This window comes from Mesoplodon densirostris, chromosome X (genome assembly GCF_025265405.1).
Source record: "Mesoplodon densirostris isolate mMesDen1 chromosome X, mMesDen1 primary haplotype, whole genome shotgun sequence".
Lineage (NCBI taxonomy): Eukaryota > Metazoa > Chordata > Mammalia > Artiodactyla > Ziphiidae > Mesoplodon > Mesoplodon densirostris.
This window is the reverse complement of record NC_082681.1, coordinates 94,775,516-94,801,075: the sequence shown is the minus strand read 5'-3', so window position 1 is coordinate 94,801,075 and position 25,560 is coordinate 94,775,516. Positions and strand designations below refer to the sequence as shown.

The 25,560-nt window shown below is 54.0% G+C and overlaps 1 protein-coding gene across 1 annotated transcript; it reads right to left on the bottom strand.

Annotated features, from left to right (window-relative positions):
- Window positions 1-1,228: 1,228 nt before the first annotated feature.
- Window positions 1,229-24,770, bottom strand: CACNA1F (calcium voltage-gated channel subunit alpha1 F). Its single transcript, XM_060086522.1, has 48 exons — window positions 24,746-24,770; window positions 23,101-23,350; window positions 22,621-22,726; window positions 22,248-22,387; window positions 21,855-21,997; window positions 21,601-21,753; window positions 20,794-20,990; window positions 20,578-20,681; window positions 19,780-19,970; window positions 19,290-19,382; window positions 19,084-19,177; window positions 18,887-18,913; window positions 18,568-18,728; window positions 17,454-17,679; window positions 16,276-16,483; window positions 16,059-16,179; window positions 15,862-15,943; window positions 14,847-14,889; window positions 14,609-14,660; window positions 13,983-14,136; window positions 13,667-13,796; window positions 13,136-13,195; window positions 12,880-12,986; window positions 12,711-12,798; window positions 12,203-12,310; window positions 12,055-12,107; window positions 10,932-11,078; window positions 9,963-10,164; window positions 9,709-9,867; window positions 8,772-8,882; window positions 8,460-8,543; window positions 7,618-7,638; window positions 7,280-7,408; window positions 6,873-6,938; window positions 6,525-6,616; window positions 5,937-6,096; window positions 5,583-5,710; window positions 5,188-5,284; window positions 4,899-5,001; window positions 4,533-4,634; window positions 4,223-4,353; window positions 3,852-3,986; window positions 3,414-3,583; window positions 2,785-2,892; window positions 2,547-2,674; window positions 2,330-2,442; window positions 1,731-1,928; window positions 1,229-1,459 (listed from the first exon to the last, which is right to left on the bottom strand). The coding sequence occupies exons 1-48, from the start codon at window positions 24,768-24,770 to the stop codon at window positions 1,229-1,231; spliced, it is 5,931 nt and encodes a 1,976-aa protein (XP_059942505.1).
- Between the last annotated feature and the right edge of the window lie 790 nt (window positions 24,771-25,560).

Here is a 25,560-nt window from a genome sequence, read left to right as displayed (position 1 = left end):
ACTCCAAGCCTTTGTTTCCAGACCTAGTGCAATTCTATATTCTGAGTCCTAGCCTCCAATTTTGGCTTCCCTCAAATTTCAGTCCTGGTTCCATTGACACAAATTAGACAAATGAGAAACCCCTGCGCTGAGAGCTGGGAGGAGACCCTAGGTCAGACCCTCCCCAGGGGTGGCCGCATCCGGTGTCACTTCTAACACCACCTCCAATTCCTTTGGAGTGGGGATGACTACCACTTTGGACAACCGCCGCCACGTGTCTAAGCCAGCTCAGTTTGTGCTGAGGGAAACCCAGAACAGTGCCTGGCACAAAATCAATGCCCGATAAACCTTCACTGAATGATTGAGACCCCAAAGGTTGGGCAATGACTAAAAGTAGGGCAAGAAACAGAGAGGAGCTCTGGGATCTGGGAGTGGGGTACTGCTAGCTGGTCTCAGGAGAGCCTTTGCTGTCACCCATGTCTTTTACAAATGAATTTGAATTTCCTTTTTCTCTTTATTTATTTATTTATTTTTTTGGCCACACCTGGAGGCATGCGGGATCTTAGTTCCCGGACCAGGGATAGAACGGTGCCACCTGCAGTGGATGCCTGGAGTCTTAGCCACTGGACCACCAGGGAAGTCCTAGATTTCTTTTTTCACAAGCAGAAGCGGGGAGGTGGGGGTGATCCCAATTTAGCCTCCCTTCCTGATGCCGTCAGAGGACCCCTCTGCCTGAGATACGTCACATGCCAAGCTAGTTCTAACCTCCAGGCCTTTCTACTGGCAGGACTCTCCTGGAGGTTTCCTTATCCTTTCCTTTCCGTCCGTCTGTCCCGCCTCAGTCTGATCTGCCTGACCCCTTGTGGAATCTCTGACTTTCCCCCACCCCTCATCCGAGCCCTCACACATCCTCACTCTCTCCACTTTCCTCCATCTGTCCAGAAACCTCCCTTCCCCCACCACCTCCACTCTGTCTCCAGCTTTTTTTGGCTGCTGCCTCTTCCGCCTCCCCTCCTCCTCCTTCCTTCCCTGACGCTGAATAATCAGGCCCGGCTGTCCTGGTTTCTGGAAATACCCGCGTGTGGGCAGTGGCTCAGGGCTGAAACAGGGGATGGATAGATGAGGACCGCTGGGCAGCCCCAGGCCTCCAGTGCAAAGACACCAAAATCCAGGGGTGTGGTCCATGCCGGTCTCCTTCTGAGGAAGGGAGGGCAGGAGGTTTATTGAGCAGTGGGGGAGGGATGGGAATTCAGAGGGCATGGACACAGGCCATCTCGTCTCCCAGGTCCTCCTCATCAAAGCGGGAGAGGATGGACTCCTCGTCACTATAAAGTGAGCTGGTCCTCTGTGCCAGCAGGTCACTGGCAGCACTGTCCATCTCGTCCAGTGTCAGGCGACATGCGTCTGCAATCTCCCTCTTGGCCAGGGCCACGAAGCGTGGGTCTCGGGCAAACAGGCCCAGGCCCTCGGAGATGAGCACCTGGGGGCACAGATGGGACCAGTGTTGACAGAGGGCAGAGCATGGAGTCGAAGCAGTGTGCACAGAGGGGTTGGTGTGGACGAGTGATGAACCCATGAGGGCACGCAGGGAAGTCAGTGGGGGACAGTGGGACACACATCTTGCTGAGCAGAAGTCACAGAGCAAAGGGATAGCTACATACACAACACAGAGACTGGGGACCGTCCTTCCCAAGCTCCCACCTTCCCCCCTTCTCTCCCATCCCTCCGGCCCCCTCCCCTTCTGGACTCACAGCCTCCACCAGGCTGTCAGCACTGCCCCTTTTGCCATGGCTGGGGTCTGAGTGGGTTCCAGGCACGTGCAGACAGGTGAAGGTGCGCAGTGGACTGCTGGAGTTGCCGAGGTATCCGTCCCCTGCTGCACCCTCCTCCACCAAAAACAGTGGGGCGTATAGGAGCCGGCCCCGCTGAGGAGGGGTTGCCCAGGAACCCTGGACCAGAATGAACATCAGGGGCATAGTGATTGATGGGGAGGGTATGAGGATCTAGGAATCCACTCCTGTGCCTACTTCTTACCCACCAAACACAACTGGAGTCAAACTGAATGGGTATAAATCAACCGTGGGTTTATTTCAGAGCATAGAAGGCCTGGATTTAAATCTCAGCTTTGCCACTTACTAGCTGTGCGATCTTGAGTAAGCCTCTCTGGGCCTCAGTTTCCTTATCTGTACACTGGGGCTAGTGACAGTACCCACCTCACAGGCACAGTGAGGACTGTGTGAATTCACACGTGCCCCCTTCTTCAGAAGGGTCCGATATGTAGTGTATTTGATAAATTCAGCCTAGGCTGCCCCCCACCCCTCCGGGCCTCAGCCCCCCTCCCCCACCTCACCTGTGCCCTGCTGGGCCCTGAGTTGCGCCCACGATGATAGGTGCCTGGGATGGGTAAATCTTCACAACTGCCCTGGCGCCGCAGACACTGGATGGTGAAGGAAGGCTTCCGGCCTGGGGGTGTGGGGGGCACCAGGGGCAAAGAGGAATGTCAGTGCCTCCTCAGCCCTCTGCCCTTATGGCCCAAGGGGCCCCCCAGGACCCATGTCCACGCTCACCTGCAGGCGTTGGGGGCAGCAGACGGCGGCGTGGTGCTTGGTGGCCATCCACATATCTCTGGGGTCTGTGAGGTGGCAAAAGGATGGGGCGTGGGGGAGTCCCTGCCTGCTCATCTAGGTAGGAGAGCCTGTTTGGGAGGGAGGGCTGGGGTGAGCTCAGGCCTGGGCATGCGCGATGGGGTGCCATCCCTCTCGCACGTGGCTCATGGGCTCATCCTACGTGTCGTGGCCAGAGTGCTGGCTGGGGACTTCCTCTTGTTCATCCTGCTTCTCTTGCCCTTTGGTTGCCTTGGACTGAGAACTTCCTTCTTCCGGAATGGTGAAAATGAGAACCCCAGAGCTTCTCCTGGGGGAAAGTGAGGCAAGTTAGGCAGACCAGATCCCCTCAGTGTGGTCCTGGGCCCCTGGTCCCCTTTCATTTCATGTCCTACCTTCTACAGAAACACTAGACTTTTTTTAACTGGGAAAATTCACATAACATAAAATTAACCTGTCATCATTTTTTTTTTTTTTTTTTTTTTTTTTTTTTTGTGGTACGCGGGCCTCTCACTGCTGTGGCCTCTCCCGCTGCGGAGCACAGGCTCCGGACGCGCAGGCTCAGCGGCCATGGCTCACGGGCCCAGCCGCTCCGCGGCATGTGGAATCTTCCTGGACCGGGGCAAAACCCGCGTCCCCTGCATCGGCAGGTGGACTCTCAACCACTGCGCCACCAGGGAAGCCCTAACCTGTCATCATTTTAAAGGAGACATGGGCTTTCTTTTAATAGACGTTTGTCTCACTGGAAACACCCTCTGCCCCCTGAAGTACCCCATAAAGTGGCTAGTCCCTGCCTTCCCTCACAGTCCTCCTGCAGACCTTTGGCCATACCTGTGGGCGTGGGACCCAGCCTGGGGCACACTGGACTGTCTGGAGTTGAGAGCACCCCCATCGTCATCACTGGGCCCAAGGGAAAGTGAATCTGGCGGTTTGTCCCAGGCAGGCAGAGACACAGAAATCACAGAGCTCCGGCGAGATGGGGGCTGGGAGCCCACTGGGGCCTGTGGAAATCACAGGACTGAGCGTTGCATACAGGTTATAACTAAAAGTCACTTGGTCAAATAGTGTGTCTCCAATGAGCTCCCCAGGGGCCAAATCTGGGCCTTGCCCTCCAACAGTGGGTGGTAGGTACCAAATAAACATTTGTCTATTGCAGGGGGTCTTCTCTGGGGGGCTTCCTCCCAGACACAGTATGGAAATCACTCAGGGGGTTGAGGGTGTATTTTACAATCAAGAGTTCCTGGGGGAGTGAAAGCTTATTGTCCTTACTTTGTACGTTTCCGGGTCCTTCTCATCTTCCTTCTCCTCTCCCTCCTGCCCCTCTTCCTCCTCCTCCTCATCTGTGTCACAGGTGAGGGCCTGCCGCATCTCAGGACCCAAGTCTTGCAGGCTCCTCAGACCAGCCTGTGGGGGTGGGAAAATAGGGAAGCGGGTAGCTCAGGGTCTAAACTTCCCTGTCCCTGAGTAGGAGTGTGGGGTGGGGGAAGGAGCCCCACAGTCAGTCACCCCTGACCCTCTGTGCGTCCTGGGGTCTCAGTTTCCTCATCTGTGACATGGGTTCCATGAGATCAAGAAGGCAGTCAGCCTCAGCCACAGAGCTCCCACATACCCCCACCCAGCTCAGGCCCTGCTCCCAAGACCTGAAGGGCAGAGGAGGTGCTTGGGGGGGCCTCGGCCCCTAGTAGCCCCTTTTCTTTCCTCCGCCGGAATTTGCGGAAATAGTCCTGGATCAGAAATGTGGCGTAGAATTTGCCCACGGTAACTTCTTCCTCTGGGAGCAAGGGAGAGGAGGCAAGATCACACAGGAGTCCTCTGCTCCCCACACCCCCACATCAAAGCCCGGACTCTCCCCCTGCACCCCTCCCTCTCCAGCCAGTGATGATTTGGTGGTGGTGAGCAATCGTTGACACTCAGAGGCAGGCTTAAGGAACTGCGGTGGAGCTAGCTCACCGTCAGCTGGGGGGATGACCTCATCTAGCAGCTTCTGCTTCATCCGCTTCCAGATCTTTTTGATGACAATCCGCAGCTCCTGATTGGCTTGCTCCAGGTTCCCTGCATGGGGAGAGGATGTGGGGCATGAGCCAATAGGAAGAGCCTTTCACAGCCACTCCTTCACTGTTGGAGGGCGCGTCACAAACTTCTACCGCATCCAAACACCGCCCCCGTTGGACAGGTGGGAAAACAGGCCTGGAGAAGGCAGAGTCACCTATTTTGAGGTTCAGAGCTAAGAGTGGGGCCCATCCCTCAATTAGTTTGCTCCTTGCGCCTTCCCCGGGGACCCTCCCCCTCCTACCCCTCCCCCTCCTCCCCACACACCTTCTGTCTTGATCTTCAGGGATGTCCGAACAAGGGCAAAGAGTGTGGCATTGAATGTCACTGTCCCATCTGAGTTGAGAGGCATGTTCATCGCCACAAGTCTCTGTGCACACCAGGGACATGGAACCCATTTTGGGCAAATGCCAGGGATGCAGGCATGTGATGCCCAAGGGCAGAAACCTTTGAGGATGCCACCAAACACCCCCTCCCCACCCAAGGCAGGGTCCCTGCCCACCCCTGCTGTGTGGTGACAGTCCTCTCAGAGGCAGTGGTGGGCAGGTGCACAGACCTTGCAGGCCACTCGGTGTGGGCACAGCTTCCCGAATCCCAGGGGTGGCTGGATGCGTCTCAGCAGGGCAACCACATCCAGGTGCTTGATGCGGCCTCTGGGGAAGGTGGGGGTGGAAGAGAGGCACTACTGGGTTGGAGATACCACTTCTGGTCCTTACTCAAGGCCCTACCAGCTCATCACTCCCTCGCCCCACCAACACCCCATAGTTTTCCAGGGAAGAACTGGAGGGCAGTCAGTGGGGGAGAGGAAAAGGCAGAGAACAGGGGCAGTGGGAAACTTGGGGCATCTACTGCCTGGGTAATGGGAGGCATAGGTCAGAGGTTCCAGAGTTGGAGGACTGTGAGGCAGTGCACTGTCCTCTGGTATCCCGGGTATGGGGTCAGAGGGCATACTTGGCCCCAGGGTCATATTCAGACCAGATCCTCTTGAATTCATCGAGGTGATGGGGGCCCAGGATGGACCAATCTCTGGTTAGATAATCAAAGTTGTCCATGATCACAGCCACAAAGAGATTTATGATCTGTGGGCCAGTGAGTAGGAGAGGTTAGGTGAAGGGCAGAGAAGAGTATGGGGGGCTTGGTGGGAGGCGGAGGTAAGCTTCTATGGTCACTGGGTCATGAGTCCCCGGGTTGATCTTGTCATCAGGCCAGCCCTTTTACCCGTTCTGAAGATCTGGGCTCCCCACCTCATCCCCAACAGGACCAGCCCCCGGGGCAGTAGTGGTGGTTGTGGGGATTGGTCCTTACCAGGAATGCACAGAGCATGAAGAAGCTGATAAAATAGGCTATGGCAAAATTGCTACCACAGCTAAACTCCTCACCAGGGCCGAAGTCAGACTCAGGGTCACACCGGCTCCCAGGAAGGCTGGCAAGCATTATCTCCTGCCATGCCTCACCAGTAGCACACCTGGGGGTCACACAGTGGTGCCATCTTGGCGGGGAGGCTATGAAGTCATGACAAGGGCCACTGTGGGGGCCAGAGGGGTGAGGAGATGACCTATTTCTTACCAGGGGCTACATCTGGTAAAAACAGCGTTTCAATATTTTAAAAGCTGGTGTGGCCATGTTGATGACAATCATGTTTGCATTTTACAGAGGGGGTGCTGAGGCCTATGAAAGGTATACGTCTGGCAGCCAGAAAAAGGATGGCTGAGGCTAGAATATTCTAAAAGATTCTTTAGAACACAGCCAGAAAAGGTCTCAGGCAATATGGAGCCCCATGCTGCCCTGTTACTTCCATATCTCAGGCAGTCAGGGGCCCAGAGAGTATGTGTGGGCACCCAAAAGCATGCTCGAGATCAAAGCAGCAGGGGAGAGGGTGTGTGTGTGTGTCACCTGAACAAAAGCAGCACAGCCTGTGGAAAGGTCTGGAAGTTGTTGTTTCGGTTGATCTGTGTGCCATCCTGAAGAGCCACCTTGCCGAAAATCTGGGGGCATACAGGGGCTGTGTCAGAGGGGTGACTCCGTGCCCCTACAGGTTCCCATCCATTTCACAACACCTAATACCCAAAGGATCCTTACAACTCTGACAAGCAGGCACTGCTGATCCCATTTCACAGATGTATGGACTGACTCAGGGTGGTGCAGCTTGTCTGTCTTTCTACCCCCACTTTGGGCTCATTCCTATCTAACCCCCCTCAACAGAGGAGTGCCTGAGGGATGCTCCCCAGGGTTCTCACTTGCCTGCATCCCAATGACTGCGTAAATGAAGAATATCATTGCGATGAGAAGAGCCACATAGGGCAAGGCCTATGGGGGTGGAGAGGAGGATAGATACTCAGGTCCAGGCAGAGAACTGTTAAGCCCCAGAATGCACTCAAGCCGGGGCCTGCTGAGAGATGTGGTCCATCCCCAAAGTGCCCATGCCTGCCAGGGTCTCCCAAATATGGACACAGTATTAAATACAATACAGTAAGGTCAGTGAGGCCAAGACATGTTGGGAATTGAGAGCCCACAAAAGAGAGAAAACTGGAAATGGTAAGCTGCACATGGGTATGGCATGCTGGAAGGTGTAGTTCTGGGGGCGGTAAAAGGACAAGCTGAGGGTGTGAAGTGGGGATGAGGGGCGAACAAAGGAGTGGGGGAGTTACCTGGAAGGACTTGATGAATGTCCAGAGTAATGTGCGAATCCCTTCACCCTTACTGAGGAGCTTGACCAGCCGCATGACTCGGAAGAGGCGAAAGAAAGTGATCGAAATGCGGGAACTGTCCTCAGAGCTCTGGGGTTGGGCGTGTGGTGGGTATGCTCAGTCCACGTTTGCCCCAGCCACCTCCCTGTCTCATGCTTTGGCCCTCCCAGCCTCCAAATCCCTCAGAACCCAGGCCCCAGGGTGGTCAGGGAGCATTTCTAAGGACTTTTGGGAAGAAAGGAAAGGAGGGTAGGTGAAGAGAGAGGCAGAGAGTCCCTGTTGTGAGGTGGGGGGGCTACCTCGCCAAGATGGCCACCATTCTGCACGGAGATATTGCCAAAATAGAGGTGATGGAGGAGATGATGAGGTCACAGGGCCAATGAACAAGGAGAGAAATGATGGAGCAGATACGGGGGATAATGGATGGTAGAGTTATTATCCAAGGGATGATAAGGAAGGTTATGTGGTAATGGATCAGGATGGTTGAAGGAAAAGTTGGTAATGAGGGTGAAAGGTAGAGGAGAGGGCACAGGAGATGGTGGAGGAGAGATATTGGAGCCAATCGAGGAAATGATGAAGCCGGTGGTTTCACGGAGATGAGAGAACCGATGGAGGATCCAATGGAGAAGCCAGTGATGGAGGTATGGACCCAGAAGCATTGTCAATGGAGGACCATGTAGTACCCAGTGAAAGAGATGATGGAGCCAACCGTGCAGTCAGTGGTGATGACAGAACCGTGAAAGACCCAGTGTCAGAGACGATGGTGTCGGTGGAGGAAATGGAGCCAATGAAGGAATCAGAGGAGATGATGGAGTCAAAGCAGGAGTTGGTGGAGATGATGGGACCAATGGAGGGGGATGTAGAAGCAATGAAGAAAATAATAGAAATAACCGGAGAGTCATGTTAGGAGATGCTGGAGCCAGAGGATAGCTTGCAAATGAACGAGCGGGAGCTGGTAGAAGGGGGCTTTGGCTGAACCCAATAGGGACTCAAGGGATAGAGCTAGAGGGAGGAGCTCTGAGTCGCCAGGAGTGGGGCGGATGTGAGTGGGAACCACCTCCCCATGTGAAAGAAAGCCCTGGGGTTGAGGTGAGGGAAGGTTGGTAGGGGGTGAGTGGGTTAGTGGAGAGCCAGTCCTCACGTTGACTTCAGTGACGGCAATGTCCACTACGCTGCCCACCACAATAAGAGCATCAAACGTGTTCCAGGCATCGGTAAAGTAATGCTGTAGACAGGAGGAAAGCAGTGCCCTGTCTTCTCAGAGCTAGCAAGCTAGGGTATGGGGCTAGTAGTGGTTGGGGGCATTGGGGAGGCAGGGTCTAGGTTGGATCACATGATAAGGCTGCATCTAGATCCCTCTTCCTCCCTAGTCTCATGACTGCCTGGTTGCTGCCCCCCGAGAGCTATGCAGTGAGTTCCACCCTAAGGAATGGGTCTAGGCCTTGGGGGGTACCTTGGGTTTGAAGGCGATGATTTTGAGCACCATCTCAACAGTGAAGAGGCCAGTGAAAACCATGTTGAGGATGTCCATGACATAGTTGAAGGGAGCAGTCTGCTCATAGTGCTGGGGAGAAAATCAGACGTGGGGACATAGCCTGAGGCAGAGATTCCCCCCCCAACCCCAACCAAATATTCTCTGTCTTGGACTGAGGTAAGTCTGGGGATGTGGTAGCACTATGGGTTGGCCAAACCTCTCACACTGTCCACCTCTCATTATGGATATTGGAAAGCCCAGCCCTTGATTTCCTAGCTTTCCTTGCAGCTAGTTCTGACTAATGAGACAGAAACGTAAGCTTGCTGCTGCTTGGGCAGCTTCTGTGAAAATTATTTTTGATTTCCAATAAAAGGGTCAAGTGAGGAGAGTCCCTTGGTGCAACCTTCCTTCCTTTTTCCTTCTTTGAATGTGGTTTTGATGCCTGGAACTGTGGCAGCCATCTTGTGACCATGAAGCAACAGTCATGAGAACGAAACCCAACTTACTAAGAATAGAGGAGCAGAAATATAGAGCCTGGGTCCCTGATGAGCAATGAGCAAACAGCCTACCTCTGCACTGCTTGCTATGTGAGGTAACTATCATAATTCATTGACTCCAGGATACACATCTTTTCACAGTTTAGAATCTCTGAAATTGGGGTGCATTTCACAGCCAATGACAACTTACATTTGCCATCTGTCATTTTTTCCACATTCTCACATCTCTGAAATCAGGATACAACTTATGATTCTTGGCCTTTGATTTGAATATACGTGGCACATATCTTTAAAGCTTAAGTCTCTGTCAGTTGGGGGTTTTGTTACTTGCAGGCTAAAGCATTCCTGACAGTTCTTAAGGATTTGTGCAGACAGAATAGGGTCAGGTGTCTGGCGGGATCAGGGTGGGGAGCTCAGACCTGCATGGCTAGAGCAACCGTGTTGAGCAGGATGAGCAGGAACATGAGATACTCGAAGGCAGCAGAGTTCACAGTGGCCCACACCCGATACTGATGCGGGTTCTTGGGGATATAGCGGCGGAGTGGCTGGGCCTTGAGGGCATACTCCACACACTGGCGCTGCATATAGGTGCAAGGCATGAGTGAGCAGTGGGGTCCCGAGGCAAGGAGCTGGGGTGGGGGTGGGGGTTGGTGGATCAGGGGTCGGAGGTCACCTGGTTCTTGTCCAGCTCACAGTCTTGGTACTCCTGCTCACCCTGGGCACGGAAGGTGATGATGACGAAGCCCACAAAGATGTTCATCATGAAGAATGCAATGATGATGATGTAGACAATGAAGAACACTGAGATCTCCACGTGGTAATTATAGATGGGGCCCTTGTTCTCTGCGTTTGCATCGATGGCCTTATATAGCAGCCTGGGGAGCCAGTGGGAGCAAGTGAAGGGATACCCCAGACCCCTCAGACCTGTCCCCAGACACCTTAGGCACCCCAGAATATCCCCAAAGATCCCCAAATCCCCTAACTATCTGAGACCTACACACCCGGCCCTCAAAGACTCCCAAAGCCCAGCCCTCCAGAGATCCAGAGATCCCCATCCAACCTTCCTGAGAATCCCCATCCAGGCCCTCCAAGACTCCCAAATCCCTTAAGTTCCCACAGACTCCCAGTTCTCCTCCAGCCATCTGAGGATCCCCATCCAGCTCCCCAGAACTCCCCAACAAGCCCCCAAAGATCTCTAAATCCCCTGTCCTATCAACTTGAATTCCTTGCTCCATCGCCCCCCACCTAGTACTCCCAAAGACTGTGCAGCTATCTGGAAACCCCTGAATCTCCAGCTCCATCTCCTCCAAGACCTCCACCCAGTCCCCCCAGACCTCTACTTGGTACCCCCGCTAAATCCCACGCAGTCCTCTCTAGACTTCCACCTAATGCCTCAGAGACCTCTCTACCCAATTCTTGGAGGCCCCCTCAACCAGGTCCCCAAAGCACCCCCAGCCAACTTCTGGGAGATCCCCACCTAGTCATCTGATACACCCACCAGTCCCCAGAAAACCCTATCCACTCTCCAGAGACCTTCTTCACATCCCAAGATACCCTTCCACCCATCCCCAGGATATCCAAAGCCAATCCCCTAAAGCCTCTTGCCCAGTCCCCTGCCCATCCCTGGGCCCCTGCCCCTCACGCAGGCCAGCCTTCGAAGGTGGAGACAGTGAACAGGGCCATCATGGCTGAAAGGACATTGTCAAAGTTGAAATCACTGTTGACCCAGAGCCGCTCCCGGACCAGGGGCCTTGACACATCTCCATCGGGGTAGACCAGGAAGGAGCCCCTGTGGATGTTGCAGACATGCTGGGTGGGTGAGGAGGGGTAGGGAGCTGTGGAATGGGGACTGGTGTCTGCAGCACGGAGGCAGCAGGGCATAGTGGTGGAGCTGGATAGCCTGGGTTCCAATCCTGCCCTTCCATTTACTGGCTGGGTGACCTTGGGCACTTAACCTCTGTGCTTCAGTTTTCCCCATTTATGACATAAGGATAATAACAGAATGTATTTCCTGTCTTGTTACAAGGATTCATTTTGTTAATCAATGAGAACAGTGTCTGGCACATTGTTGGGGCCGTATACATTAGCTATCATCAGCATTATTGTCACCATCGTTGCCATCCAGGAAAAAGCAATACGAATAACAGCCAACATTTATCAGCACTAAGTATATGCCAGGCACTGTGCTAGGCTTTACATGTAGTACACTTTACATTGTAGTACACTCTCTGTGTAGTAACTCATTTGCTCCTCACAACAACCTTGTGAAATCCACACTCTTTTTATCCCCATTTTTCAGTTGAGGAAAATGGGACTCAGCAAGGTTATGAAATGTATCCAAGTCTCATAAGACGAATTTGAACCAGGAATGTCTAATTTCAGCGAACTATTACCCTCTGTAGGAGTCTCAAGACGGAAGCTGGGGACTTGGTGGTGGGGGTCGGGTGTTTGAGGACGGTTGGGATTCTGGAGTGGAATGTAGGTAACTCTGGGGAATGTGGAGAGGGGTTTTGGGCAGTTATTGGGGGGGGCCTCTTAAGGACTGATGTCTGAGGGCTTTTGCCGTTCTTGGGAGAATTCTCGGGATGTATCTTGGGGCCTTGAGGATTTCTGGGGTCTTGGGGGCCTTGATAAAATCTGGAGGGGTCTCTGCAGGTCCTTGGAGGAAGATCTAGGGGTTTTAGAGGCCTGGGTGAGATCTAGGGGCCTCTTTGGACTTTGGGAGGGTCCTGGGCTCCATGGAGGGCAGGATTTCAGGCACTCACTTGCATTCTTGGGGTGTGTGTTTGGCCTCATCAGTGCAACTGTAGAATTTCCCCTGAAGAGAGGATATTTGTCAAGCAGATTCACCCTTCATCCCCCGGCCCCGTGCCTTGATTCATGCCTGGGCCTCCCTCCAGTGTTTCCTCCCACCTTGAAGAGCTGCACGCCAATGCAGGCGAACATGAATTGCAGGAGCGTGGTCACAATCATGATATTCCCGATGGTCCGGATGGCCACGAACACACACTGCACCACGTGCTGCAAACACCCAGAAATATGGCTCATGGACACCGCAGGCCACGGTGGCCACAGGGCAAGGACTCTGGGCATGGATGGAGCTCAGGGACTTGGGTCAGGAACATGTGGTCTTGGGTGAAGGATGTGTGGGTACCAACGGGAAATGTGTTTGCCAGACAGGGGTATGTGGCCACATGTCAGGAACTTGGATCACAGAAATGTGGCCTTTGGTAAGGAATGGATGGTCACTTGTAAGGAACATGGATGAGGCCACATGGCCAGTGGTCAGGGCCGTGTGGTTACATATTGCGGCCAGGCTATGTGGTCATGCATCACTGCAAATGGTCAGTCGGATCAGTGATCCTGGCCCCAGGGGCGGGGCAGGGTCTGGGTCCCATGGATTTGGGTGGGATGGGATTACCTTGAGTCCTTTGGCCCTGTTGATGGCTCGGAGGGGCCGTAGTACTCGGAGTACTCGAAGAATCTTCACCACCGAGATGGCACTGGAGCTGAGGAGGGGGCAGTCCTCAGGCCATGGCCCGGGCCTGGCCTTGGCTCTTGGAGGAATGGGGTAGGCAGGTGTCACTCACTGGATGCCAAAGGAGATGAGGGACACGCTGACCACCAGCAGATCCAACAGATTGAACCAGCTACGGCAGAAGGAGCCACGGTGCAGGAAAGCCCCGAACACCGTCATCTGGGGAGTAGGGGGACATCAGGCTAGTTAGACCCCAGATCCGGGGATAGAGAAGGGAGTTGGGGATGGAAACAGGAGAGGTGGGCTGCAGGGGTGGGTGGGGAGTAGGTTGGGGTAACTGGGGGTATGATGGGCGGTCCATTAGTCACCTTTAGTAGAATCTCCACAGTGAAAATGGAGGTGAAGGCATAATCGAAATACCCCAGAATCTGGGGGGCAAGAAAGAGGGGGAGCCACCGAGTCATGGCTGAGGGGGACCCTAGCTGTGTGTATCTCTCAGTAAGTTTGGCTGTCCCTCCCTCCCTCTCTCCTTCCCTCCCTCTATCTCTCTCTCTCCCATCATCATCATCATCAGGACTTTTCTACAAGGCAAAAGCCTTGGCCACCAGAAAGACAAGGGTTCAGATTTGGGTTCCTCTGCCTCTACTCAGCTACATGGGCGCCCTTGGTCTGCTCAACCTCTGAGCACAGCTTCCTCCTCTGCCAAACACTGATCACCTCCCCGGTGCTTCCCCAAGTGTGTTGCACTCATAATAAAGGCTGGCACTGCTGCAGCTGCCATTATTGCTCCTCTCTCTCTGCCCAACTAGGGGTCTTCTCCCTGCCTCCACCCTGGCCCCAGCTTGTGCCCAGTAGGACACCCTTGGGAGTGTCTCCTGAGTCCCCAGCCCAAGGCTCACGTGGTTGCGGAAGGAGTGGGCTCGGATGGGGTCCTCAGCTGCCAGGGACACACTGCTGAGGATGATGAACACCAGGATAAGATTGGTGAAGACGTGATGGTGGATGAGGGTGTGGCAGGCCTTCCTCAGCCTGGGGAGTGGGGAATGGTCCATAGTCAGAACACAGGACCGCAGAGTTGACTGGGGGAGCCCGAGAGATACAGCATGGGCCCTGTTGCATAAGGCCGTGCACCCCACCCAAGCCTTGGCTGCTCCCTGGTCCTCCCCCTGCCCCAGCCCCTCCTGCCCCAACTCCCTGTACATTCTCAACACTCACGGGTTGGTTTGGCTGAGGCAGAAGAAGGCGCTGCCCTCAGGGATGGGTACCACTTTCTCCTTAGGTACAACTTCCTGCAGGAGTTCCACATGCCCTGCACCCCCTTCCTCCTCCTCCTCTTCCTCCTCCTCCTCCTCCTCCTCTTCCTCCATGCCTGGCAGCAGCAGCAGATCAAAGGAGAGAGAATGAATTGAGAAAATGTATGTAAAGCACCTAGAACAGTGCTTGTCATGTGGTAAATTCTCATCTCCCTGCTAGAATGTCAGCTCCTCAGAGAAGGGATTTCAGACTGTTTTGTTCACTGTTGTGTCCTCAGCACTTAGAACAGTGCATGGGACACAGGAGGGGCTCAGTAAATGTGTGTTGAATGCACATTGGCATCTTCAGTCGTATACATACTATTTTATCATAAAGGCTCTGAGAAGTTCTGCAGTGAAACAAAATGTCTGTTTCTCTTCTTTAATCTCAGCGTCTCAAATGTTCCTGGCCACACACCAAGCCCATTATTTTTAAGATGTTGTTGGAGAAGGCTGCTCTCCAGAGAGGAGGGTCTCAGGGGTCACGAGCTCCACCTGGGTGCTGTCCCCAAGGTCCCATACCTCTTCCACCTGGCCTTGCCCACTTGCCTGCTCCTTCATTTTTTGCACCTTCCTCTTCCTCATTCTCCCCACCAGGCACCTGGGGACGGGAAGATGGGGGTCATCGATGATGGGGTAGACACCAGGGGATGGACACAGGGGAGGCATGGGAGGGACACAGTAAAGAAGGAATGAACAGGCAGAGGATGCGGGATAAAGACACACATGCATAGACAGATATTGGTGGTAGTGGGAGGTGTAGACAGTGCCCAGGCCTCTAACTCACCAGTGCTCCATTCTCCTGTGGAGTTCCCTCAGTGTCCTTCTCCCTGTGCGAGGAAGTTGGGGAGGAGGTGACTGTTAAGGATGGAAGCAGATAGGCAAGGCCAAGGGAGGGGGTCATTGCAATCAGAACAGACCTTTCTCAGGTCCCATACAACCTCCCTGCTTCCCCCCTCATCCCCTTAGTCTATTCTCTCAGCAGCAGGAGGGATGCTGTTAAATTCTACGTCTGATACATTCCTCCTCTGCTCACACCCCTCCCATGGCTCCGCACCACTCAGAGCAAAACCCAAAGTTCTCACCATGGCCCAGAATGCCCTTCATCTGGCTTTTCTATTCCCCCCATTTGAGCTCACCTCTTACCACTCTCCTTGTTCCCAGACCAGGTATCGAACCCGGGGCCCTGGGTGAAAGCAGCGAAAGAGCCGAGTCCTAACCACTAGACTGCCAGGGAATTCCCTCCATGGTGTTTTTTGAATGTGCTAAGAATATTATCACCTCAAGACCTTTGCACTTGCTGTCCCCTTGCCTTGAACACTCTTTCCCCAGATATTTGCATGGCTCACTCCCCCACTTCATTCAGGCCTCTCTTTAACTGTCACCTTCTCATAGAGGCCTTCCTTGATTACCCTAACCAAAATAGCAATCTTCATTTCTCTCTATTCTCTTATTCTGCTTTCTTTTTCTTCATTACATATTAACATATATTTAATTAAATTATATTATTATATATTCATTTGTTTGTTTTGCTTGCCTTCCCCAACTAGAATGTCAGCTCCATGAAAGCAAGGACTCTGTCTTCTTTGACCCCTGCTGTCTCTTTAGCATCTAGAACAGGGCCTGGCAAAAAGTAGGTGCTCAATAAATGCATGTGCAGTGAATGAGGACTGGAAGGTTGGATCTGCAGATGGGGATTGCCAGGGTGACCAAGGCATCTCTGGTGGTGTGGGATGTGTGTGGGAGGGTCCCAGTCAGGGATCCCAGGGAGAGACTGTCTTGGAGGCAGAGCAAGACCTCACCTGCCCTTGTCCTTGTCAGTGCCTGCATCTCCACTGGCCAGGTTGTCCACAGCAATGGCAAGAAACACGTTCAACAGGATGTCTGGGGTGAGCTCAGGCTACAAGGATGGAGAAGCAGCCTGCCTATGGAGTGCCCATGTCCCCATTATCCTCCCCCAGCCCTGCCACGATCCAGCCTCCCAAGGCTCTGAGGATACAGTTGCCGCAGATGAAGAGGATGATGAAGTACACGCATACCAGCATCCCTGGGAAGAAGGGGCCGCCATAGGCCATGATACCATCATACATGACCACATTCCAGTCCTCACCTGTCAGGATCTGGGGGTGGGAGGTCACCGTGAAGCTCTTGGGACCCTCTCCCCAATCTTGGGTGCCCCCGCCTTGCCCACCCATCCCATGATCTCCAGGTCTCACCTGAAAAACAGTGAGGAGGGCCTGGGGAAAGGTGTCAAAGGTGCTTCGCTTGGTGTGGGTCTGGTCAAAGTTGAACTTGCCCCCAAACAGCTGCATGCCAAGCAGGGAGAAGATGATGATAAAGAGGAAGAGGAGAAGCAGCAAGGATGCAATGGATTTCATTGAATTGAGCAGGGACGCCACTAAATTGCTCAGAGATGCCCAGTGCCTGCAGCAGAGATGGAGGGGGAAGGGTTGACATGTCCAGTGGTGAGTCAGGAGCCGGAGCAGGGCTCCAGCTTGGGATGCACTGGGGCGGACTGGGTTAAGATGAACTTTTGTGTCATTGTTGGAATTGATTTTGGAGTTGGGGTGAGGTGAGAATAAGAAGTAAGGGGAGGGTTGTATTCGGGGTTGGGGTTGGCATTAGGGGAGATGAGGTTAGTATGGAGGGTATATGGAAGTTGGTGAAGCTAAAGCTGGGTTTTAGGTTGGGCCTGGGGTTAGGGATTGTAGCCGGGGATGGGGTTGGGGAATATTTGGAGTTGTAGATGACTGAGTCGGGGATAAGTCTGTGGCTGAGGGTTGGGATAGAGGAGAGGATGGATGGGGATGAGATTGGGGCTGGGACTGGGGATGGGTTTGCGTTTGGAGATAGGCTGATGGTTATGAGTTTGGGATGTGGGGGTTGTGGCTAGTGATGGGGATGAGGCTGGGAGCTAGGAATGAGGCTGGAGGTGGGCTTGGGCTTGGGCTTGGGTTATGGGGCTGTAAATGAGCTTGTGGATGATGAGTGGTTGGTGGTTGGGGTTAGAGATGGTGTTATGGTTGGGGGTGGGGGATGGGGCTTGGGTTGGGGATGAGTATGGAGTTGAGTTTGGAGATGGGGTTGGGAATAATGTTCTAGCTGAAGTTGAGGCTGAGGAAGGGGATGGAAATGGAGTAGACACCCTCCCCAGCAGACTTTAATCTCCAGGAAGGCAGGAACTTGCGTCTGCTTTGATTCCTGGTGTTTCCCTAGGGCCTGGAAGGGCGCCTTGTATGCCGTAGGCACTCAATGGATATTTGATAAATGAATGGCGATGAGGATATAGTCATCATTGGAGCTGGGGTGGTGGCTGTTGGGGCTGTGTTTGAGGCCCCCGTCCTCTCCCCCGACACACACACACACACACACACACACACACATACACACACACCTGGTGACCTTAAAGATCCTGAGGAGGCGCACACAGCGGAGCACCGAGATGCCCAGGGGCTGCATGATGCCCACCTCCACCAGGGTGGTCTCCAGGATGCCCCCACAAACCACGAAGCAGTCAAAGCGGTTGAAGAAGGAGGAGACGTAGACAGAGGGCCCCAGACCATATAACTTGAGAAGCATCTCCACCGTGAACAGACAGAGCAACACTTTGTTGGCATACTCTGTGGGGAGAGGGGCAGGGGTGACTGGGCTAGTCAGTTTTTGTGGTGAAATGTGGGGAGGTAGGGGCCATGGGGCGATCTGGGGTAGTTGGTATCCGTCCAGGCACAGGCCGGTGGCGTGGTTAGGACTAGGGATCGGGTGAGTTTGTAGGTCACAGTGGGCAAGCTTTTGAGGGGCTTGGAGCTGGGGCAAGGGGCAGAGCTGGGGTGTGGGTCTCGGTCAGCCTCTATGAATACAGAAAAACTCCAGTTCAAGGGTAGAGTTAGAATCTGGGGTTTAGTTGGGCCTGGGGCTGGTTTGAGGGTTGGGATTAGAAGTGTACTCAGTATTCAGGTTGGGGGCTGAGATTAAGATGAATAATACTAAGAACTAACACTTGTAAAGTGTTAGCTTTATGTGGGCCAGGCAATGTTCTAAGCATTTTTCACTTTAACTCATTTAATCCTCCCCACCACCCCCTGAAGTGGATACTACTACTATTCCCATTTTGTAGATGGGGAAATTGAGGCACAGAGGGCTTAACTTGTCCAGACAGTGTGGTATTAAGAGCCTGGACTTTGGAGCCAGGCTGCCTGGGTTCGCCACTCACTAGCCGAGTCCTGGGATTAGTCACTTAATGCACCTTAGTACTTAATTCACCTAAAGTTGCAGTGAAGAGAAATTGAGTGAGTACAGGTAAAGTGCTGAGAACAGAGCTTGACACACACAGCAAGTGCTATACAAGTGTAAGCTACAAGGTAGGATGGAACAGGCTAAAGTTTCTGCATTTACTTGGGTAGGAGGTCAGTATCTGGGGGTGTGGGGCACCAGAGAGATCCTGGATTGGAGCTTCTGGGGTGGAAGGAATTGGGGTCTGGGGGAGAGGGCTGGCAGGCTGGGGGGTGCACCCTGGATCTGGGTGAGCCAGATGGGCTGCCCGTGGTGCTCCGAGGCGATGGTCAGCGTGTTGAGGAAGACGAGCAGCAGCACGGCCCAGTAGCAGGCATTGGACTTCACAGCCCGCCGGCAGCGCGCCCGAAGGCCCCGGTTGGCTCGGCGGAGGCAGCGGCTGTGGGGATGGGGAACCCACCGGCTGAGATCACCTACCTAAGCCTGCCCTGGGGGGCTCAGGTGGGGGAGCCCGGCGGTCATGGGGGGCTTGGAGGGCTTGGAGGTGGGGCTCACAAAGTCATGGGGTCCAGCAGTCACACAACTTTTCCAACTCACCAGACACTGGTTTTCATGATCTTGTTTCTGGAAAAGAGGGGGATGGGAGGTAGGCATCGTCAGGGGCTGAGCGGCAGTCAGTAGCGAGGGTTGGAGGTCAGGGGCTGAGGTCAAGGTTGGAGGCTAAAGTAAGGATTGGGGTCAGGGTCTGTTCTGGGTTCTGGCTGGGTCAGGGGTCAAGGGCTGGGGGCCCTCACAGGCAGCGTGTACAGCCGGCTAGAGCCCCCTCTTCCTCTTCCTCATCGCCTGGGGTCTCTGCCATCGAACCGGTGTCACTGGCTGGGAGGCTGGCTGTGGGCAGGGTGGAAGAAGAGGTTGGCACATGAAGATCCCAGGGTTCTGACTTTGGCTTTCTCCTCTGCCTACCCATCCCTCCCCCTTGTCAACCTTGCTGGACCCCCACCGTGGCTGCTGGTGGAGTGTGTGGAGTGGGTGGAGTGACTGAACCAGTGCAGACGTCCTCGTCTCCTATTGGTCAGCTCTGCCAGTTGTGGCCCTGTGGGGACATGGAGGACAGTGGTGGAGCACGGCCTGGGGCGGGGTTAGGGCCCTGTGTGTGTGTGTGGGGGGTTGTTATTTGGAGTCTTTGTTCTGGGTGCAGTCTGGGAAGGGTATCTGAGTCTGGGTTCTGTGTCCTAACCGGAGGCTGGGCCTAGAGTTTTTTTTTTGTTGTTGTTATTTTTTGGCCGCGCAGCATGGCATGTGGGATCTTAGTTCCCCGACCAGGGATCGAACCCGTGCTCCCTGCAGTGGAAGTGCGGAGTCTTAACCACTGGACCTCCAGGGAAGACCCAGGGGCCTAGAGTTGCTGCGGGCTGGGGCTGGATCTCAGGAGGGCAGCCCACATCTGAGGATGCGTGGAGCAGGGAGTGGGCCAGGTTGGGATTGCCTACGGTGGCTGGCCTGGCCCTCTTGAGCCACAGAACCAAAGTTGCCATCAGCTGAGGGGTCCTCCATGTCCAGCTCCTCCGCCTGTGTGATCCAGTCCAGGTAGCCCCGCAGGTCCTCCTCCAGCTGCTGCTTCTCTCGAAGCTTCTGGAAGTCCCCTCGCGCTTTTGCCTTCTCCCTCTCCTTGGAGAACTCTCTGAGGGAGGAGAATAGAGGGTTAGGTGGGGGAACAACCCTGGCCCCCTTGCCGTCACCTCCCAGCCACACTGACCTCTTTGCTGTTCTTTGAATATGCTAAGCACATTTTAGCTTTGGAGCCTTTGCACTGGCTGTTCCCTTTGCTTGGAACAATCTTTCCTCAGATACCCACAGGGCTCAATCTCTTTCACACTTTCACTGAGATAACACCATCTCAGGGAGGCCTGTCCTGATTGTCCTTATTTGTAATTACAAGATCTCGCATTCCTATCTTAACTCTTCCTTTCTTTCCATAGCACATATTCCATATAAGACACTACACATATGTGTGTGTATGTATGTACAAACACACATTTATTGTGTATGTTGCTATTGTCTGTCTCTCCCCACCAGAATGTAATATCCAGGAAGGCAGAGATTTTTGTCTCTTGTTCCATTCCTGAAACAGTGCCTCACACACAGTAGATGCTCAATGTTGATTGAATGAATGAAGGGGTATTTTAAATGGGTTTTGAAGGATGCCTAGCAGCTTGCCAGGAACAAAATAAAGGGACAGGGGCTGAGGGGCAGGAAGGAAGGCCTGGGTAGGTGTCTAGGTTCCTCACCCACTCAGGACACCAAGTACAAGGTTGAGGACGAAGAAGGATCCAAAGATGACAAGACTCACGAAATACACCCAGGGCAGTTCATACCCCATGGCATCCTGCATCTAGGGAGAGAGAAGGGGCATGCATCCCTCAGGGTAGGCGGACACTCCCACCCGAGCTCGGTGAGGAAAGGCAGGTGCAGCTTCTGCACTGTGTGCCCGCCGTCCACCTCACCCAGTAGAGCACGTCAGTCCAGCCTTCCATGGTGATGCACTGGAAGACTGTCAGCATGGCGAAGAAGAAATTGTCGAAGTTGGTGATGCCTCCGTTGGGACCTGCCCAGCGTCCGCGGCACTCGGTCTGGTTCAGCGTACAAGCACGCCCCGATCCCGATGACGCACAGGGCGATGGGTCCTCCTCCGCCTCTACGTCTGTGGGAAGACTGGAGCTCTGGAACCTGAAGCACGCCCACCCACAGTCGTTGCCACCTTGGAGGCCCGCCTACCTGGGAGGCTCGCCTCAGGGTTCTAGATTTTTCTAAGTCAAAGACAACCCGTAGCCTCTGACTGTGCTGGGTCAGGATTCTGAACCCCTGGGAAGCTGTGAAACCCAACCACAGGGACCTGAGGAGTGGGACTGTAAACCTTGGGGCAGAATCTTGTGAATAACAGTGAGGCATGAGCCTAGGAGCAGTCTTGTGAATTTGGGAGGGTCTTTTGAAAGAAGGGTGGGGCCAAGACGGGTTTGGGTGTGGATGAAAAAGGCCTATTTGGGGCCAGTTCTGGAGAATGGAGTCTTCAGTGTGGGATAGGGCCTTAACCTGTGAGTGGAAACTTGTGATAGGGCGGAGCAATTAGCTAGGGGGGCGGTTGTAGTCTGGAATTGAGGGCGGAGTCTTGAATATGGGAGGGGCGGGGTAAGACTTGTTTATCTGGGGGCGGAGTGTTGTGAATTTGAGTGTGTCCCCTAGAGAACAGGGTGGGGCTTAGGAGCCATTGGAGGGGGCGTATCCTGTTCCGGGGTTGGGGTGGGCTTGCTGACCAGATCCCAGGAAGTAGCATGTTTTGTGCATGCGTCCGAGGAACAGCTCGAGTCCGATGATGGCGTAAATGATGATGACAAAGAGCACGAGAAGTGCGATATGCAGCAGCGGCACCAGCGCCTTCATGATGGAATTGAGCACTATGTGCAGGCCTGTGGGGAGCGAGGGGTGGGCAACGTAGGGGCGGGGTCAGCTCAGCCCCCCTCCCGCTCTCCCCTCCGCTACCTCCAAGCCCGGGGGACGAGCCACTCACTCGGGACCCCGGACACCAGCCTCAGTGGCCTCAGCACCCGAAACGCCCGCAACGCCTTCACATCGAAGCCCCCCGGCTTCCCTCCAGTATGCGGGGCGTCCCCCGGGCGTCCGGGCCCCTGCTCCAGCAGCACGCTGAACAGCCTGATGAGGGATCACAGGACAAGGAGGCGGGGGTCAGGCGTTCGGATCCCCCCTTCCCCCCACCCTTCTCCTCGAAAAAGTGCAAGTCCCTGTAACTGGAAATACAAATAGGTTTAAAATATGTTAATATTCCTGATTCTGGCTACCGAATGGAGGCAGTCTGAAGCAGTCGCTTCCCCGAGCCCCGAATTTAGCGGTCCTGTGGTGGGAAGTTGAGCTAGGGTTGGGGGTGTTCCTTGCAGAGGCGCACCCGACCACGACGATGATGAAGTCGAGCAGGTTCCAGCCATTGCGGATGTAGGCGCTGGGGTGGAGCACCAGCCCGTAGGCCACGATCTTGAGCACGGTCTCCACAGTGAAAATCACCAAGAACACGTACTCCACCTGCTCCTGGGGGCGGAGCCGGGGGTGGGGGGCGGCAGATCGGGAAGTTATTTGGGAGTGGGGTTTGTTTGACAGGGGGAAGGGGAAGAGGAGAGTAGCGGGGACCGAGGGTGGGGCTGGGCAGGAGAGGGTCATCTGGGTCAGAGAGGGGCGGGGCCTGGCTGGAAGGCTTGAGGTGTGGCTCTACTGGGGCTGTATCTAGCTGGAGGCGGGGCGGGGCAGGGCGGGGCTAGCCTCACCAGGTTGTGGTTGGCAGTGTTGGAGTCATCCTCTGGGAAGGGGATGTAGACCCCAAGGGCCACGCAGTTGGCAAAGATGGTCAGCAGGATGAGGATGTCGAAGGGCCTCAGGTGGACACAGTTAAGGACCCAGGCAGAGTGGTCTCAGAGCCCCACATTCCCTTGGGGCCCTCCCCACCCAATGCTGACCCTTGACCCTAAGGTGACCAGCTCTGACATTCCCAGCCCCTGCCCTGACCAAGGCCTTGACTCTGACCCCCCTGGAAACCTTAGCCATCCTCAACTCTTGCTGAGATTTAGTCTTTGACTCTTGATCCCCCTGGTGACCTTCACCTTTCTCAACTCCCCCTTGAATCCAGTTCTTAATCCTTGATCCCTGGTGACCTCAGCCCTCTTCCATTCCAGCCCTGGCTTAATCCTTGACTCTTGGTACCCTGGTGACCTTCACCCCTGAGCCCTGCCCCTGGCCTTCCAGGATGCTTCCATTCCACGATGCTGATGCAGGACCGCCGCAGGGGGTTTGCCAGGGTGAGGCAGAAGAGTGCCCGGGGTGAGCGCTGGGCACTGGCCACTGCCACTGTCTTGTGCTTACTGTGCTGAGTCCTTCGCTTAGGGGTCCCCAGGCTGGATGCCTCGCCGATTTCACCACCTGATGCTGGGGGCCCAGGGCACAGCCCCCATTCGGGCCCAGGGCCTGTCCCGTTGGCTGGACTGGGCTCTGGGGTGGAGTCTGTGTGGAGAAACCGAGTGGCGGGGGGGACAGGGTATTGGGGCAATCACGGCTGCCTCCTACATGATCCTATCCCTCTGTCTGAGGGAAGGAGAGAAGAGTATGTAAAATTAGGGAAAGTTGAGGGTAACTGAGTTAAAGATTGGGGGATAAGAGTTGGGACTGGAGTTGATTGACGTTAGAGTGAGAGTTTATAGGGGAGTGAGGGTGAGATTATGTTTCTAATTGAAGTAGGGCTTGATGTTAGATTTGGGGGGTAGAGATTAAATTGGCATGGGGTAGGATTAAGTTTATAGCTGGAAGCAAATTTAGGATTAAATTTGAGTGGTAGGTTTTGGGTTGGGTTTAAATACCGTGGGAGTAAAGTGTTCTTGAGGTATGATTTAGGGTTAGGACTGGATATTTGAATGAGTTGGAATTTGAATTAGGATCAAGGTTAGGGTTTAACTTGAGTTTGGGTGGGATCTGAGTTTTGCACTGGGGTTTTCAGCTAAAGCCATTCCCAAGTCCCATGGCCTTGTTTCAGCCTCCAAGGGACAGTGGGTTGGCCTGGTTAAGATACCCAGCTTTGGAGGAAACAAGCTATCTGAGTTTAAATCCTGACTCTACCACTTGGTAGGTGTGTGTGGCCTTGAGCAAATTATGTAACCTCTCTGAGCCTCAATTTCCTTACCTGTATAATGAGATGACAGTAAGAGTACCTATAATATAGGGTTGTTGTGAGGATTAAATGAGTTCAGCATTCAGAAGAATGTCTGGCACATAGTATTATCCCCATTTTGCAGGTGGAGAAATTGATGCAAAAAGAGAGGTTAAGTGATTTGATGAAGTAGCTGAATTGGGAGCCAAATCCAGGCAGTCTCTGACTCTAAGCCTTCACAACTTACTACCACCATCAAGTGTGTATTCTCTCTCTCTTTCTCTCTCTCTCTCTCTCTCTCTCTCTCTCTGGTACTTAAAAATGGGTCTGCACTCTTTCTGGAAAGTCAGAGACCCACTCACTAACAGTGCTTATATCCAGGGGTTGGGGTTGAGTTTCGGTAACTTTAGAGCTCATGGTAAGGTCTGTATCCACGTTGGGGTTTGGACTCTAACGGGGGTTTGCCCTCTGGTTGGTAAAGTTTGTGTTAGGATTAAGCTTGGGGCTGGCACGGGAGTTGAAGTTGGGGTGGGCGCTAGGATAGAGATCAGGGCCAGGATTCGGTTGGGTTTCAGTTGGGATCTAAGGCTGTGTTTGGGGCCGGCTGGGATGGGAACAGGATGATGTGATTCTGGTCCCCTAAAGGCTCTCCAGGGGTGGGGTCCTGGTGGGCAGTGGGTGGGTCAGAGGGGCTGAGGATGGAGCAGAGCCCAGGCTTGCTCCAAGGGTCTGCAGGGGTGGAAGCCTGCTCTCACCTTTCCCGCCTTCAGATGCCGCCATCCTCCTTTCGAGGTTGAAGAGCCATCTGCACACAGCCCCCCTCTCTTCCCCCAGCTTTGGAGGGATTAAGGTCACAGGGCGGGGCCATAACAGGGTCGGATGGGAAGGTGAGGAGGGGTGAAGATGGGACCCTTTTGGGCCAGAGTCTGGCAACAGAAAAGGCACTGATTTAAAAAAAATATCTTTACAAAATATATACCAGCACCAGAGTCAGAAACTAAAATAAGAAAAAGGATAATTGTTTCTCAACAGTACCTGAAATTCTAAGTAGGTAGGAATAGACCTAACATAACATATGTGCAAGATCTCCATGGAAAAAAATGATCAAATATTATCAAGTGATTAAAGGGGACCTAAATAAATGGAGAGATACATTAAATTTACTAATTGAAATAGTCAATATTGTGAAGATGTCAATTCTTCCCAGGGCGATCCAGAGATTCAATGCAGTCACAAACAAAAATCTCAGAAGGGACTTCCCTGGTGGCGCAGTGGTTAAGAATCCGCCCGCCAGTGCAGGGGACACGAGTCCTGGTCCGGGAAGAGTCCACGTGCCGCGGAGCAACTAAGCTCGTGTGCCACAACTACTGAGCCTGCGCTCTAGAGTCCGCGAGCCACAGCTACTGAAGCCCGCGTGCCTAGAGCCCGTGCTCCGCAACAAGAGAAGCCACTGCAGTGAGAAGCCCGCACACCGCAACAAAGAGTAGCCCCCGCTCGCCGCAGCAAAGACCACGCGCAGCAACAAAGACCTAACACAGCCAAAAGTAAATAAATTAATTTTTAAAAATCT